Source organism: Ostrinia nubilalis, chromosome 14 (assembly GCF_963855985.1).
Source record: "Ostrinia nubilalis chromosome 14, ilOstNubi1.1, whole genome shotgun sequence".
NCBI classification, from domain to species: Eukaryota; Metazoa; Arthropoda; class Insecta; order Lepidoptera; family Crambidae; genus Ostrinia; species Ostrinia nubilalis.
In genome coordinates, this window is record NC_087101.1 from 11,370,505 (window position 1) to 11,384,669 (window position 14,165).

The 14,165-nt window shown below is 35.4% G+C and overlaps 1 protein-coding gene across 1 annotated transcript in view; it reads right to left on the reverse strand.

The window, feature by feature from the left end:
- LOC135078170 (UDP-glucosyltransferase 2) overlaps positions 1-14,165 on the reverse strand; it is a 69,699-nt gene that overhangs the window by 39,374 nt on the left and 16,160 nt on the right. The window contains exon 2 of the mRNA XM_063972752.1: positions 12,798-12,913. Coding sequence (XP_063828822.1) covers positions 12,798-12,800 — 3 coding nt within the window. The 5' untranslated portion in view covers positions 12,801-12,913. The remainder of the gene's footprint in view (positions 1-12,797; positions 12,914-14,165) is intronic.

The following is a 14,165-nucleotide window of genomic DNA, read 5'->3' on the forward strand; positions in this document are numbered from 1 at the left end:
GCTCCAGCATCCTTCCTTAACTCTATAATTATTTATACGGATAATTGTGAAATAAATATTTTTATTTGAAGAACTACTACCCCTTATTAATAAAAAGTTACACCTAGGATGAACCATGGATTAAAATGACATTTCCATACCAAATGACAATTTAAGCTAGAGTTCAACTAGGGTGTAACTTAATTTTATTAATAAAGGGGTTAGAATTTTATTACTTCTTAAGGATTTTATTATTGGTTGCTAATGTGTATAAACCCACAAGACTCAATAAGTCCACCCACAAGATGAACCGACGACCTCATACGGGTAACGGAAATACGCTGGATGCAGGCTGGTACCAACCGGCCATTGTGGAAATCATTGGGGGAGGCCTATGTTCAACTGGACGTGCTATGGCTAAAATGATCATGATGATGATGATGAAAGAAAATCAAGGGCTAATAGCTTGGGTAGTTCGTCGTAGGTATAATCCTTTCCTTTTCAATGCTTCTTTTAGTTATATTAATAGATTGTAGTCATAGTAGGTACATACTCGTATACATGGACGATTGTGTTATACTTTCTTATAATACTTAGTGGAATTACTGCTTTCAAAACGTAAATTAGAACTGGCCCCATAGCAGATATTTTCCTACATCTAAAGGCCTTTTGAAATATATATTGGTTATGGCTATTGGAGCGGGTACCACTTTCCATACATTTGTGCCCATCATCCTTTGTGAGTATAAAGATGTAATATCTTTTTAGTGCTTGTAGGAAACTTTTTCATAAATACATAAATAATGTGTTATTCGTTCGCTGAAAGCCTGTTGATAGCCACAACCCACGTCGCTAGACTATTTAACACCAATATTTATGTTAAAATACTCATCATCTTAGTTCCAGCTTCCTAGGCTTTTTCCTCCTGAAGGTCAAAGTCATACTGTACCAATATATTCTTAATATTAATATTTGAGAGCTTTGAAAGCTCACGCACGAGCCTTAAATGTGGCGTAGGTGTCGCTGCTATTATGGCTACCACCGGAAAAAGTTACATAGGTACGTGACAGTTTTAATACTAAAAGAAATAACTAAGGTATTAAATAACCATTTATTTTCTTTCTTTAAAGCAAACTTCGCTTCGGGGTTATTTTTATGTCGGCTATGTAACTTACAAGTAATTTGCTCCGTGAAGCAATTTAGATTTTTTTTATCCACAACGAGGAAGCTCTTGGCCTGATGGTAAGTGACGATCAGGTTAAAATTTCACAATTGTTACTTCAGTGTATTTTGTTGAATCCTAAATCAAGTTTGTTGCATTGAACATCAGTAACCTAAGTATGTAATAGTTTCAACATTTTGTTTTTGTAAATTTGTATTAGATAAGTACTATACAATGTTTATTGTAAGAAGTACAAGCTAAATCATTGTCCCAGGACCTCCAGGTCACACCACAGCTTTCCAACATCGAAATATTTTTGTTTATAAATTATTCGTTAGTTTATCTAAGAAATCGGACATTGTTCGTATAATCAAGTGAAAGTTGATCGAGCATAGGAACTTGATGCGGCATTATGCTAATTACGTATGTCACATTATGCTGAGCATTTGCATCTTATGTGGCTGTAAATAAGGTCCTATTTTGCAGCAAAATGCATAGCCTGATGTACTGACTGTGCCTAGACTTTGTGCGTAGTGAAAGCACTAAATTAGCTAGAAGCGACCTGTGGACCATTACACGTGTTCAATGGACACAGATGGTATTAACTACGGTATTGTTTAGATGTACAGGCGACTGTACACTGTACATGATGCATCTACACTGTTTGCTCTGTAGGGTCTTATGTAGAGTTGTAAGAGGTGCGACATCTAATAACTCAAAGGTGACTGACTGACATAGTGATCTATCAACGCACAGCCCAAGCCACTGGACAGATCGGGCTGAAATTTGGCATGCAGGTAGATGTTATGACGTAAGCATCCGCTAAGAAAGGATTTTACGAAACTCCACCCCTAACGGGATCCACGTGTACGAAGTCACGGGCGGCCGCTAGTTGGAACATAAATGTAAAATCTGGTGAGCTGTGTATGTTAGTTGTATGGTATGGTATATGTCTATGGATTGAGAAATTAATTTGCTTAATAGTACGAGCATCATCTGCTTAAAAAATATATGACATTATGTTTAGGGTTTCGTATACATTTTGGGAAAACGGAACCCTTTCATGTTCAACCATGTGTGGATTTGTCTATTTATCCATCCGCTATCATAGTTCAATATTATCTACAGATTTGATAGCATCACGTCATAGATCTACAAAATCATCCATGATAAAATCTCATAAAGAATGGGGTACTGTGTAAGTACTTTACTTACCTATTCCTTTAAAGCTTTTAAGAAATACTACTGAGTAACTTTGGGCTGAAATTCCTAATCAGAGCCTTTAATCAAATGGCAATCGTTTTATTGATCTACGGGGTGTTAGGTAAATGGGTATATGAGCCGACACTAGCCCATGTTAACATGGTCATATAAATAGTATGGTGAAGATATCAATTTTCTGACTTCATCATACCATTTATATGACCATGTTAACATGGGCTAGTGTCGGCTCATATACCCATTTACCTAACACCCTGTATATCTTACATTGAAATCTGATTTTATTATCATTCATTAAATATAATCAATCAGCAACATATTTATGTTTATGCAAATAGACCTATAAAACGTTTACTAATATTTATGAAGCCCTTACAACAAGTTTATGTGAACAGGTGTTTCATTTACTGTCTAGTTTAGATAGTTAATTAACATCCCAATTAGCAAATAGTACATTAATTTAATATACTCCTAACTAAAGCATTTATTACCTAGCATAAGATGGTAAGATCTCTTTAATCTATTGCTGTGATCTGTTTTAATATTTAATATGAAAATCTCGAGGATGCAGCGACGAAGTATAAATTATTTTACTACTACCTAATAATGTCGTATTAATTTTATTCGTGGTATTTCAGAGGGATACCTTGTGTATACTTAATCTACATAAACGTGTAACATAAAAGGATTTATTACATAAATTAATGTGAAAAAATCTTGAATAATACAATAATACCTACTTGCAAACGCATAAACACATTCTCTTTTATTGAACTGAAACGGGAAATTTTGAAATAAACTAACTTTTTCTCAATTGATACTTTTCAGAACGTTCAGAACGTCGAAAGATTACCGGTTTTGGATCACGCACGTTTTGTTGACACGAGACAGGCACGAGTAGGTATGCAAAACTCGTTTTCTCTTTAGAATTTGTCATCATAATAATGTGTGAACTACTGCGATCGGCATACGTAATTCGCACATGTGATATAAGGAGGTATGTAGTAACTTTTGACGGTGTTTGTTTTCTTTTGGTTTGACTCTTGAAAGTCGTTCACTGCTTTATCATCAACATCATTACACCAAATGGGACTACTATTCCCAACCTTTCGTTCCCACTGCTGCAACTCCTGTGTAACCAGGATCTACAGTTTGACCGCCAATAAAAACCCAACCAGTGAAGGTCAAACTTCTCCCAGGAGAACGTTAAACTACCATTGGATCCGCAACGAAATTGAACAAAAGAACAGTGTCACTGGTCCTAAAGCCTTTAAGCTTTAAACAAACAATTGCAAACTAGAGCATTATTGACTGGATTTCAGTCTCCTTAAGCAGCTGCATCACAGAGCTATCTCCTGTTTTTTTTTATCCAGCTACTTCCACCATCTATCTGTATCCGTTTTTCACCGATTGTTGTCGTCATATGCCCGTAATAAATTATTCACCATTTCTAAATTTCATTTTAGTATTTAGTTGGGTAAAAATACTAGATTGGAGAGACTCCCTTTTTAATTAGAAGTAGTAAAAGGTACTTTAGGGTCACAAATTGCAAATGGCCTTGACATCACCGATGGTGAATGACCAGCAACCGGCCCAAACACAAACACACAGTTACGCGCGCATTATCAGGACGCAACTACATTAGCATACATTTGAAATTATTTACACGCTACGATGTGCCGTGACTCTAAGAAAGGCTAATGAATTTCGTCAAGAGTTTAAGAAAATTTACAAACGCATCACTTTTTGGGACAATGAAACTGGCTCTAAAGAAGTTGAAACTAAAATTAAAAACTAAATAGACGTAAACATGATAAATTGAAAAATTAGGTAACAACTGGCTGTCCTGTTATACATTTAATGTGCTTTATTTAATTAGGAGTTTACACGCTAACGTAACATATTTTCTCTTTACTTATATTTCGTACACACATTACATACCACATAATACGTAATAGTACTACGCTGTTCACATGAATGAAGTTGTAGAAACCAATTGAGAAATTACTATAACTATGTCTATTTCTATAACACACGTCCCTAGATGCCGAAAGTAAACCAAACAACTCAACAAGTCAAATCAGAAGTCCTAAACAAATAAACATACTCCACTTGATCCTTGATACAAACTTAGTGAATTTATAAAGCTTAGGTAAAGGAACTTTGTCTAACAAATAATTTACTTTTTCGTGGCAATTATGTAATAAGCCTTTGATAAAGTCAGTTTTGTTTTGTTTACTTTTCATTCTAGTATAAAAAAGAATTAATAATATTTGTAACTTCTGAGCTTAAAATACTGAAATTACTTTTACATTCTGTAAAATACAAGTAGGTACCTACTATAACTTTTAACGGTAGTCTCTCTCAAGGTACAATTTTATGTCCATTTTTGTAATTCAATGCACATTAATTTGCACGCTCAGAATATTTCTTTGATACTCTACATTGAGGATAGAAGAAGTTATTTAAACAGACTTGTCCTGAAGTGTTTGTTTTTAAGCAGTAGCCAAAACAAACATAATGATGCGCAGTCATTAGCGATTTTCACGGCATTTCTACGTCCATAATCGCACAGTTTAACGTGAGAACTGTACAAACGACCCGTGCCATTGTGATGGGCACGCACCGGCGACCATGACCGAAGCAGTGAGAGTAAAAAATGCGCGGGCGCAATGGCGCGCGCGCGATCGCACTTTCGCCAATTGCTTAACTTCCGAATACAAACCACAACCTAATCACCACTTTAACACCAAGAACATAGATATTATAATCGTTTGTACCATCCCGCGCTAACATCTTCTAACCCACATCCCAATTTCAACTTAAAACCACCGTGGTAAGTTTCTGTTTTGCCTGACAAGGAAACGCATTGTGTAACCGATCCAGTTGTCTGTCGATCTTATATTAAAATTATGTTATGATACTAAAGTTATATCATCGCGGCTTAATTCGCCATAAAGAATCTTTCGAAAGCAGATGGTTTTAATAGCCACAGCCTCCAGGCTACTCGAGTTTCTTAAACAACTTTTCTAAAGAAAGGCAGAGCAAATACTTCAAAAATTCGACGAAACTTATTGAAAAGTATCAATTTAATTGGTGTTTCTGTCCTTTATTGGAATACCCAGTGTGGAAAAACAAACAAAGAACCAGAAAACAACGGAAATGAAAGTGTATAAAACATTACGTCAATTGTGAAGAGGAAATAAAAATCTCTGACGATAAGCAACCGTTAGGAGAAATCATATTACTGTATAGACTTATTAACGTATAGAAACATAAACACAGTTGTCATAATATCAAAAGAAACACAAATTACTAGTTTGCAAAAAAATATTTCAATAATTTTATTCAAATCATGAAATATCGTATGCCATTAGTAACGGATAGTCAGTAACCAGTTTTAATTGTTACGCAAACTAGAATTTTATTGACCTTGACTAAGAATGAGCACTTCCTTTAAAAAGTAGTAATGTCAATGTCCCAACTTGGAAAAATATTTACAAGTAGATACATTTTACTTGGTAACAGCCATATCCTACTATCGTCATAGAACTTGCTAACAACTGGATGAATGGCATTAATGATTTCTTCAAACGATATGCCATGTTTGAGGAGAAGTATGAAAATGAATTTCATCATTTCTGCCTATGACCATACATTCATCATCATCATCATTTCAGCGACAGGACGTCCACTGCTGAACATAGGCCTCCCTGTCCTCAATGACAAAGGTAGCAGGAAGGCGCTGGATGCGCATGCATTTTCCACATCGCACGGTTGGTAGCGAGGCCGCTACATACATACCATACATTATTGTATGGTATGTAAATGTATGTAGCGTATGTATGGCGTTCCACACGAAGTATAGTTTTCTGCTTTTTTCATTCAGCCGCTGCCAGCTATCTTCACCGTCAGTCCATCGGGCAGGTCCTAAACATCGTACCTTCTGTAGGTTCTGCGATATGGCCAGCCTAATGAAGCTTGCTACAATTTTACTTGTGTATTTCATTCACAAATTGGAATGGAAAGCATGATCAGTGATCACAATATTTATTAAACTTTCATTACTCCTAGCTAATAAAACAAATCATAACGTTGATCAGACAGACGAAATATCAAATAAACAACAATCAGAAACACTTATTCGCTTCCTAGTAATCAAGAATCATCCATTAGGAAACTCCTAAAGTGGAACGAAAAGTGACATTCCGCCTATAACGAGCTGTTATAATCACCCATTGTCGCGGTCAACAACGAACGGCAGCCATTATCAGATTTAACTGCGAGGAAGACAATAATGGCACCCTTGTTTTGAATTCGATATCCTCAAGGACGGAAGATGTATGGTATAGGAAGCGATGCTGAGTAATTATTTTCGACAGTAATGTTAGGGTCTTGTTGATAAAGTAAATCATGTTCTTATTGAGCCTGATTAGCAATAAAAAGCTACAAACTAGAAGTTAGTTAAACTTTCTTCTCGTTTTCGTCCGTTTATGTCTTTCCATAAAACCGAACGATCACGCTGTGTACACTCGTAAACCATGTACTTACTCGTATGTTTGACGCCTTCATTTAGTTTGGTAGTACCTACTTGCCTACATTCTGTAAGTTTACCGTTTTTTCACAAAACAATGGAATATTCCCCTCTTGCCAAATGTGTTGTTGTAATATTTCAAAACCAAGGCGTAGAATGTTTAAGCATTTCAAGATCTTCTAGCTAAACAGAGTAGAACGTATTACTGAGATCACTAAGCCCATTATAGTGATACTGTTAACTTCTACGCATAAACAAGTGATAAATTCAAACTAACTGTAATGGTTCACACTTTAGGCTACCTGGGTTGTAACTTTGAATTCTGCGGGGTGCAAAAAGTTAATGTAATTATGATTCCTACATACACTTAAACTAACATGCATGAGCTATGCTATAAATTACTAAATTACAGATAAATGGATATCCGAATAATATCCGATAGGTAATCCGAAAGCAGGAAGGTGCTGAATGCAGGCCGCTACCAACCGGTCAATATGGAAATTATTGGGGAGGCCTATGCTCAGCAATGGACGTCATATGGCTGTAATGATGATTATGATGATGAGACGTCCCAATCTGAATATTAATGATCGGACTAATTCCACTAACATTTGCCCCTATCGAAATTCAAACCCACAACCGGATTTGCCTTCAAAGTCCAATATTATGCCAACCATCAGCCCAGTTGGTCGATTAAGAAATTCAGAGACAAAAATATTCCTCATCTCATTATTGTGTAGGGATTTCAATCCTGAATACTGACAGTGATTTACAAGGCTTTTCCCATCGTAGATTGAAGGTAGATCAATCTTCCAATGTATATCTTTTTCCTTGTGAATAGGAAATCCAATGCAAACAAATCTACGTCACTTCTGTGCCCTTATGGAATTCGATACCTATGACATTGGGCTGGAAACTTGTGGGAATAAACCAAGATTCCGGGAAAGTAATCCTGGAAAATATTTTGATACTCCAAAGCCTTTTATGATGTAAAATCAAAAATATAAATTGTTCATTTCACTATCGTCGGGACTATAAAATAAAAATAAATAAATATCCTTGGACATTTTACACTTCGCTTCTAGTCCCAAACTAAGCAAAGCTTGTACTATGGGTACTAGACAACGGATATAAACAATAAACATACTTAAATAGATTTACTAGTCGGTAAACATTGGCAAAGTCTAGGTACTTTGCTGATTTTTAAGACGCCTCCATGGAGCTCCAGAGGGTTCCATACAACTGTGACAGATAAATCTGGCAGCCACAGATAAGACTTAGTTAAAATGTGCTTATAAGTGATCTTAGAAATGCAAAAATTAAAAAGATTTTTTCATAGCAAGACTTCACTGGACATAATTATAGGTATGGCCGGCCAAATCATGATACTCCTGGACAATCACGGTGTGGCCAATACAACGACCGGCTCGCGACACGTTTATAAAAACTAAGTGTTGATTATTGAAGTATGTATGTTCATTTCATTTTCAAAAGCCAGTAAATCTTATAAAAATAATTGAAAATGGTTCTAGGAACCCAGTGCCCAGTTTCACCTTTACTAATCTCAAAATCTCATTGATTAAAGTATTTTTATTTTACCACCCTTTTGGTAAAACTTACATAAATGTCAAATAGCCAACGTGCGAACGTAAACACTGTATAAAATTGAATACGCAACGTTGATCGAATATTTCGTAACTGTAGCTTTCGAGGCATTTACTATAATTTGCTATTGTAGGAATTCTATGGAAATGGCGTAACGTGCTAACAGAGGTTGGTGTAGTAAGTTCATTCCTCAGAAGAAGTAATAAGCAGGCATGTTATGGAAATCCGCAACCGTAACCGAAACTTTCGGATATCCGAAATAAAAAATATCCGTAACCGTAAAAGTTTCGAATGTAGGCAGTTTAAAATTGTTTTTTTTTTTGTATAGCATTATAAGGGCATAATAGCCTGATTTACCTTTATAATGCCATCTAGTATCAATTTAATTTTTTTATTACTTTTCATTCGATTTAAAGTGTGTGGCCATGAATGAATCGTGTTGGACAACTATTGCAATTGGCATTATAAAGCACAGATATCCGTAACCCGTAACCGTATCCATAACCGAAACTATATTCCATAACATCCTTAGTAATAAGTTGCCCTTGAGGTAGAACATACCAGTCTATATGAATACAACAATTTTCTTGTGTCCAGTAGGCCTAAGATTGCTAAGATGCGCGCCATGATAGGCGGTTATCACGCCATTTTATCGATTTTGCCCATACAAATTGATGTCGATAAAAGTTATCACGGCGCGCATCTTAGGCCTACAGATACCTATTGATTGGACGGTGTTTAGTTAAAAAAAGGCTTTGTCTCTTTGTTGTTAATAGAGTAGGTATTTGTTTAGTTAAAAGGGTTAAAACGTTATGTTTGACGTTATTATAAGATTGTTTTAGTTTTGTTATTGCTAAGGGGAATTGTTTAGCTATTTACGTTGGCTGCAAAAAAAAATAGGACATTATTGAAGTACGAGTATATTGAGTCGGTTTCGTTTTAAAAATCATGATCCTGATTTTAGTCTAGTGTTTACATCATCATCATCATCAACAGCCCTTTACAGGCCACTGCTGGACTATGAGCCTCCTCCACTATAGTGGAGGGTTTTGCCATAATCCCCACGCTTGGCAGGCGGGTTGGAAATCGCAGTTTAAAAGATTTATGTTTTTCAGAGAGCGCTGCTGCCCGTGCCCGTTCTTTATTTGATGTCGCCTCTTACGATACCCGTGGAAAGAGTAGGTGTTGGAGACAAATGTTTGCCGTCACCACACGGCAAATAAATTATGACCTTGCTGAAATGTTATTAGGTCGATTGTCTAATAAATAATCACAAATCACAACGACTCTACCGACCACAAAACAGCTGTGGCAGCGGCCGTTCATGTAATTGTTCTAGTAACTTAGTACACGCAACTAGGTAAGTGTTCGTGTTGAGAGGTTAGTTTTAACACTTTTTAATTAAATTGGAGGTTACTGGTTTGTGATTGAAACCATTCATTAGTAGTGATGAATGGGGCCAAACTTTCTTCGAATTTTGTTTTTGCCAATTTTAGCAAAGTTTTTTATTGGCTTTGCTATTTTAAATTGGTGATTGATTTCCAATCACATTTTGTTTAGGTTGGTATTTATCCATTACCTTTTGTGATAAATTTAGTGAGTACCTAGAACTTACGATGTGATTTTATTGATAACTACACTTTATAAATGAAATTGTAATCAAGACCATAATAAAATTATTACATGTTGTTAAGTTACGTTCACCACAATTAAAATTGACTTTTAATCAATACTTTCACATGTTTAATTAACCAACCTTAATTCAAATTGCTTTTCATTTATAAGTAGGTACAACATGACATTGGCCCAGTGCAGATAGCAGATTAAAATTACTTAATTTACTTATACAGTATGCAAGTTGTTACGTAGCATCAAATAAAAATGTCCGATATTTTTTTCAAAGTAACAAAAATACTGCACGTCTTCAGTGTCAGTCGGTCAGTTGGTAATTACAAAATATTACCTACAAACATAGCTATATATAATCATAATCACTTTCATAAGACTCTCTTAATGTGCCTGTCATGTTTTTAAAGTGTCGTTTCTACTGCTCATTACTGTCGCCACTGAATTTAGGATCGTGCAGATCTCATCTAGGGCGCCATTTTGGGTAAAATTAGCAATTCAGCTGCTCCTCGTAGTGCTAATTTAATGCTAACTACTAACGAGATACTCTGAATTACATAATGTCCAAATTAAATACTCTTTGAGATGGTGAAATTATACATAGCATTATGTAAGACTCGGTCTGTGTCTATATTGCCAAGGATTTAAGATTTGCTTTGCAATCCTTTTACTTAGGGTATTTATTACGCCATCAAAAGTTATAAGGTTACATGGAAATCACATTAAAAGAAAATGTAGGTTAGAATGCTAAATAGCCATGCAATATGATTTAGTTAGCTTGTTTTTGTAACTGCATGAAAATAATCTAGTCTAACTTACAATGGTAAAGGGACATTTATAAACATTTGAATTTACATACAAAATACAAAATTACATAACTACACTGTGAACTCACATATTTTGAACGACGAAACTTGTTAGTTTGTGCACAAAATGCAAAAGTTTGGTCAAACAAATATTCAACTATAATAACAGAATATCAAAACGTGTTTTTGTCCAAGACCGTAAGAGCATGCATTTCGCTGGTTTAATAAAGTAAAAGGACATTGTTTTTAAAGGTATCAATGTCATACGTTCTCTACTAAATTCAATAATTTATAATATGTTCAAGGCTACAAATAAGAGCAGTATATTTACATCATATACATTGGGCCCTCGGCTCATATCTATTACAAAACTAAGGCTGTGTTGCACCATCATACTTTAACTTTGACAAACGTCAAAAATCTGTCAAACACCCGGTTACCGTTATAGTAACGGTCAAAGTTAGGTGGTGCAACTCAACTTAAGATACAAATACAAATATTTTATTTATGCAAACACACCGTTTACGCATACACCTTCAAATACAATTGGTAACAATTAAATCGGTAAACATTATATTGCTTTGTCTGCGGGTCCCACACTAGGAATAACCTGTGTCGTGGGCACCCAGACTTAGATGTTAATTAATATGGTCATTGACATCGATAAATTTTAAGTTCGTAATCTATAGCAACTCTGAAAATAATATCGATTTAGTTCAAGCTTAGGTAATAGTCTATGTTTAGTTTAATAATAAGAGGAAAATGATTGATATTTCAATTCCAAACTTTTATTAGAAAATGTAGAGTCAATTGTTGTGAACGGAAGTAGATATTTAAGTTAATAGTTTATGTCATGTTTTAAGATTTTGGATAAGATTTTCTGCTTAAGTAAGTATATCTAAATAACATTTTCCATAATAATTAATACCTATTGCCCTAGCGAATATTAGCGCAATAATAATAATCGCGTTATTGAAAGCTTCGAAAATAGAGTAATTTCAGCAATTTTGCTTCGTTACATTAATTGAGTTAACTAGTAAGTTCTTGCTCAGTTTCTTTTTGAACCTGAAGACGTCCACTGCTGGACAAAGCTCTCGCCCAAGGTTTTCAACGACCGGTCTTGCTTTGCCCGCATCCAGGTGCTTTCAACTTCACCAGATCGTCGGTCCGGACTTCTGATGCGTGGCTATCACTCCAGAGCGTTTCTCCAGCGTGGATCCGGCGGCTTGACTGCCCACTGTCACTTAACAACAGTCTGCCTGTTTTGTTTTTATTACCTTTCAAAGACAGAGCGAAGCTTTTCTATAGTGTCTATACGTCGAATCTCAAATTAGATAATGGCCGCTTTTGACAATACTTTAATGGGTAAGATTGAGGACTTACTCGCTCAATGTCAGCATTTACGCAAAGCTCACTTTTCCGTACTTCCCCTTTGACTTGTACTTGGCTTATTAAGCTGCCAATTGAGCCTAATTAAGCCTAATCAACATGGGAAGCAAATATAATTTATGATTAACTTGATTTTTAATTAGATACGACGATAATCGGTCGGCAAACAAAAGTTAAAGTCAGTTAAACTTTTATTGGCAGACTCTAATTTATAAATCAATTCCTTATTAAGTTAGGTATTCTAGTAAATTATGTACTTTAACTACGTTGTGAATGGGTTTACGATCTAGTATGCAGGATAAAAGTACGAGTAGGTATGTACGAACGGTAAACGATACTATCAATCTTTAGAATGTCAAACATTCACGGAACTGCAATTCATGAAGGTAGTTGACTGAAAGCCTTAAAATTAAATTACCTATTTAATCGGAAGTCGTTCATTTTGAGAAAAAATAATAAATAAAATGAAACTTACCATTTTTACTCCTGATCCAAAACTTGTATCACAAATCCAACACAACACTTCACTTCGCACCTCTACCCACTATGCGTCGAACCACTAAACTGCTTATTGTAGACTGCACCAACGGTCTGCAAAGAAAAAAACCATCTTAGTGAAAGTAAATCGTACCGTGCTGCCGAAGAGATGAATTCGGCAACGTTTATTTTGGCAAAATAATCGATGTTACGCTCCATTGGCTTGCTATTGCTAGGACAGTTGATCAATTTTTCGGCTATCTTCTGCTAAGCAGGCTAACCATAAGTATGATGGGTGCAAGTAATGTAGTTTGACCATCAAAGACAGTCATAGTTTTAGCGAATGTAAACGCACATCCTATACTTATCACTTACTTAATTGAACTGTGCAGATCTCGTTAATAATAGACATTAAAAAGGATTCTAAGGCTGGGTTGCACCATCTTACTTTAACTTTGTCAAAAATCTGTCAAACTCCATACAAAAACACCGGTTATCGTCAAAGTTAGGTGGTGCAACTCAGCCTAAGTCATACATCTTTTTTTTATGAAAAAAAAATACATGAATCACAAAGTGCACTACGAATACACTTCTTACGTCACTCCAAAATGTTAACTAATTATTTTGTCTCGTGTGTACAGATGACAGCAAACTAGACTACATGAAGTTGCACTTACTACAATATTTAGCTTAATGTACCGACTTGTAAGATTGAAGATTTTATTCAATTTCGTGTGCGTCTTCAAAGTTGTGATTGCTTTCACGTTCTCAGTTTTTTTGTAGCAAAAACTAAGTTTACAAAACTAAGTCTGTAGCCTAACCGGCTAGCAATCTTGGAAGTTGTTTTATTGGCTCTGAGAAAAAGAAACTCAGCCAAAATAAAGCAATTGCTTGCTGTTTTCGTCATCGTAGTAAGATCCAATGAGATTAAGAAACTTAAAGTGATCTTAGAATGGATAAAGTGGTAAAGACGTTTTTAAATTAATGACTTTTTGTGATAAGCATTCTTTTTTTAACCGACTTCATTTTTATAGTCCATCTAATTAGTAGAGGAGGTCAGCTCAAAGCGGCTATAGAAGGCAAAGTAGCTCCAAAGGACATCATCCACGTTTCATATATTTTTGGTCCAAAATCAAAAGTGCCGGCCAACAAAAAAAAGTGCTGTAATCTGACAGAATAAGTCTGCCTTAGCATTTGTTACTATGGCACCAAAGCCGTAGCTCCACTGTGCGTCGAGTATTTGAGATCTAAAAGTCATCGACTATTCATACATTTTTTGTTCAAAATCAAAAGTGTCGGCCAATAAAAAAAAAAGTGCTGTATTCTGACAGAATACGTCCGCCTTAGCATTTGTTACTATGGCACC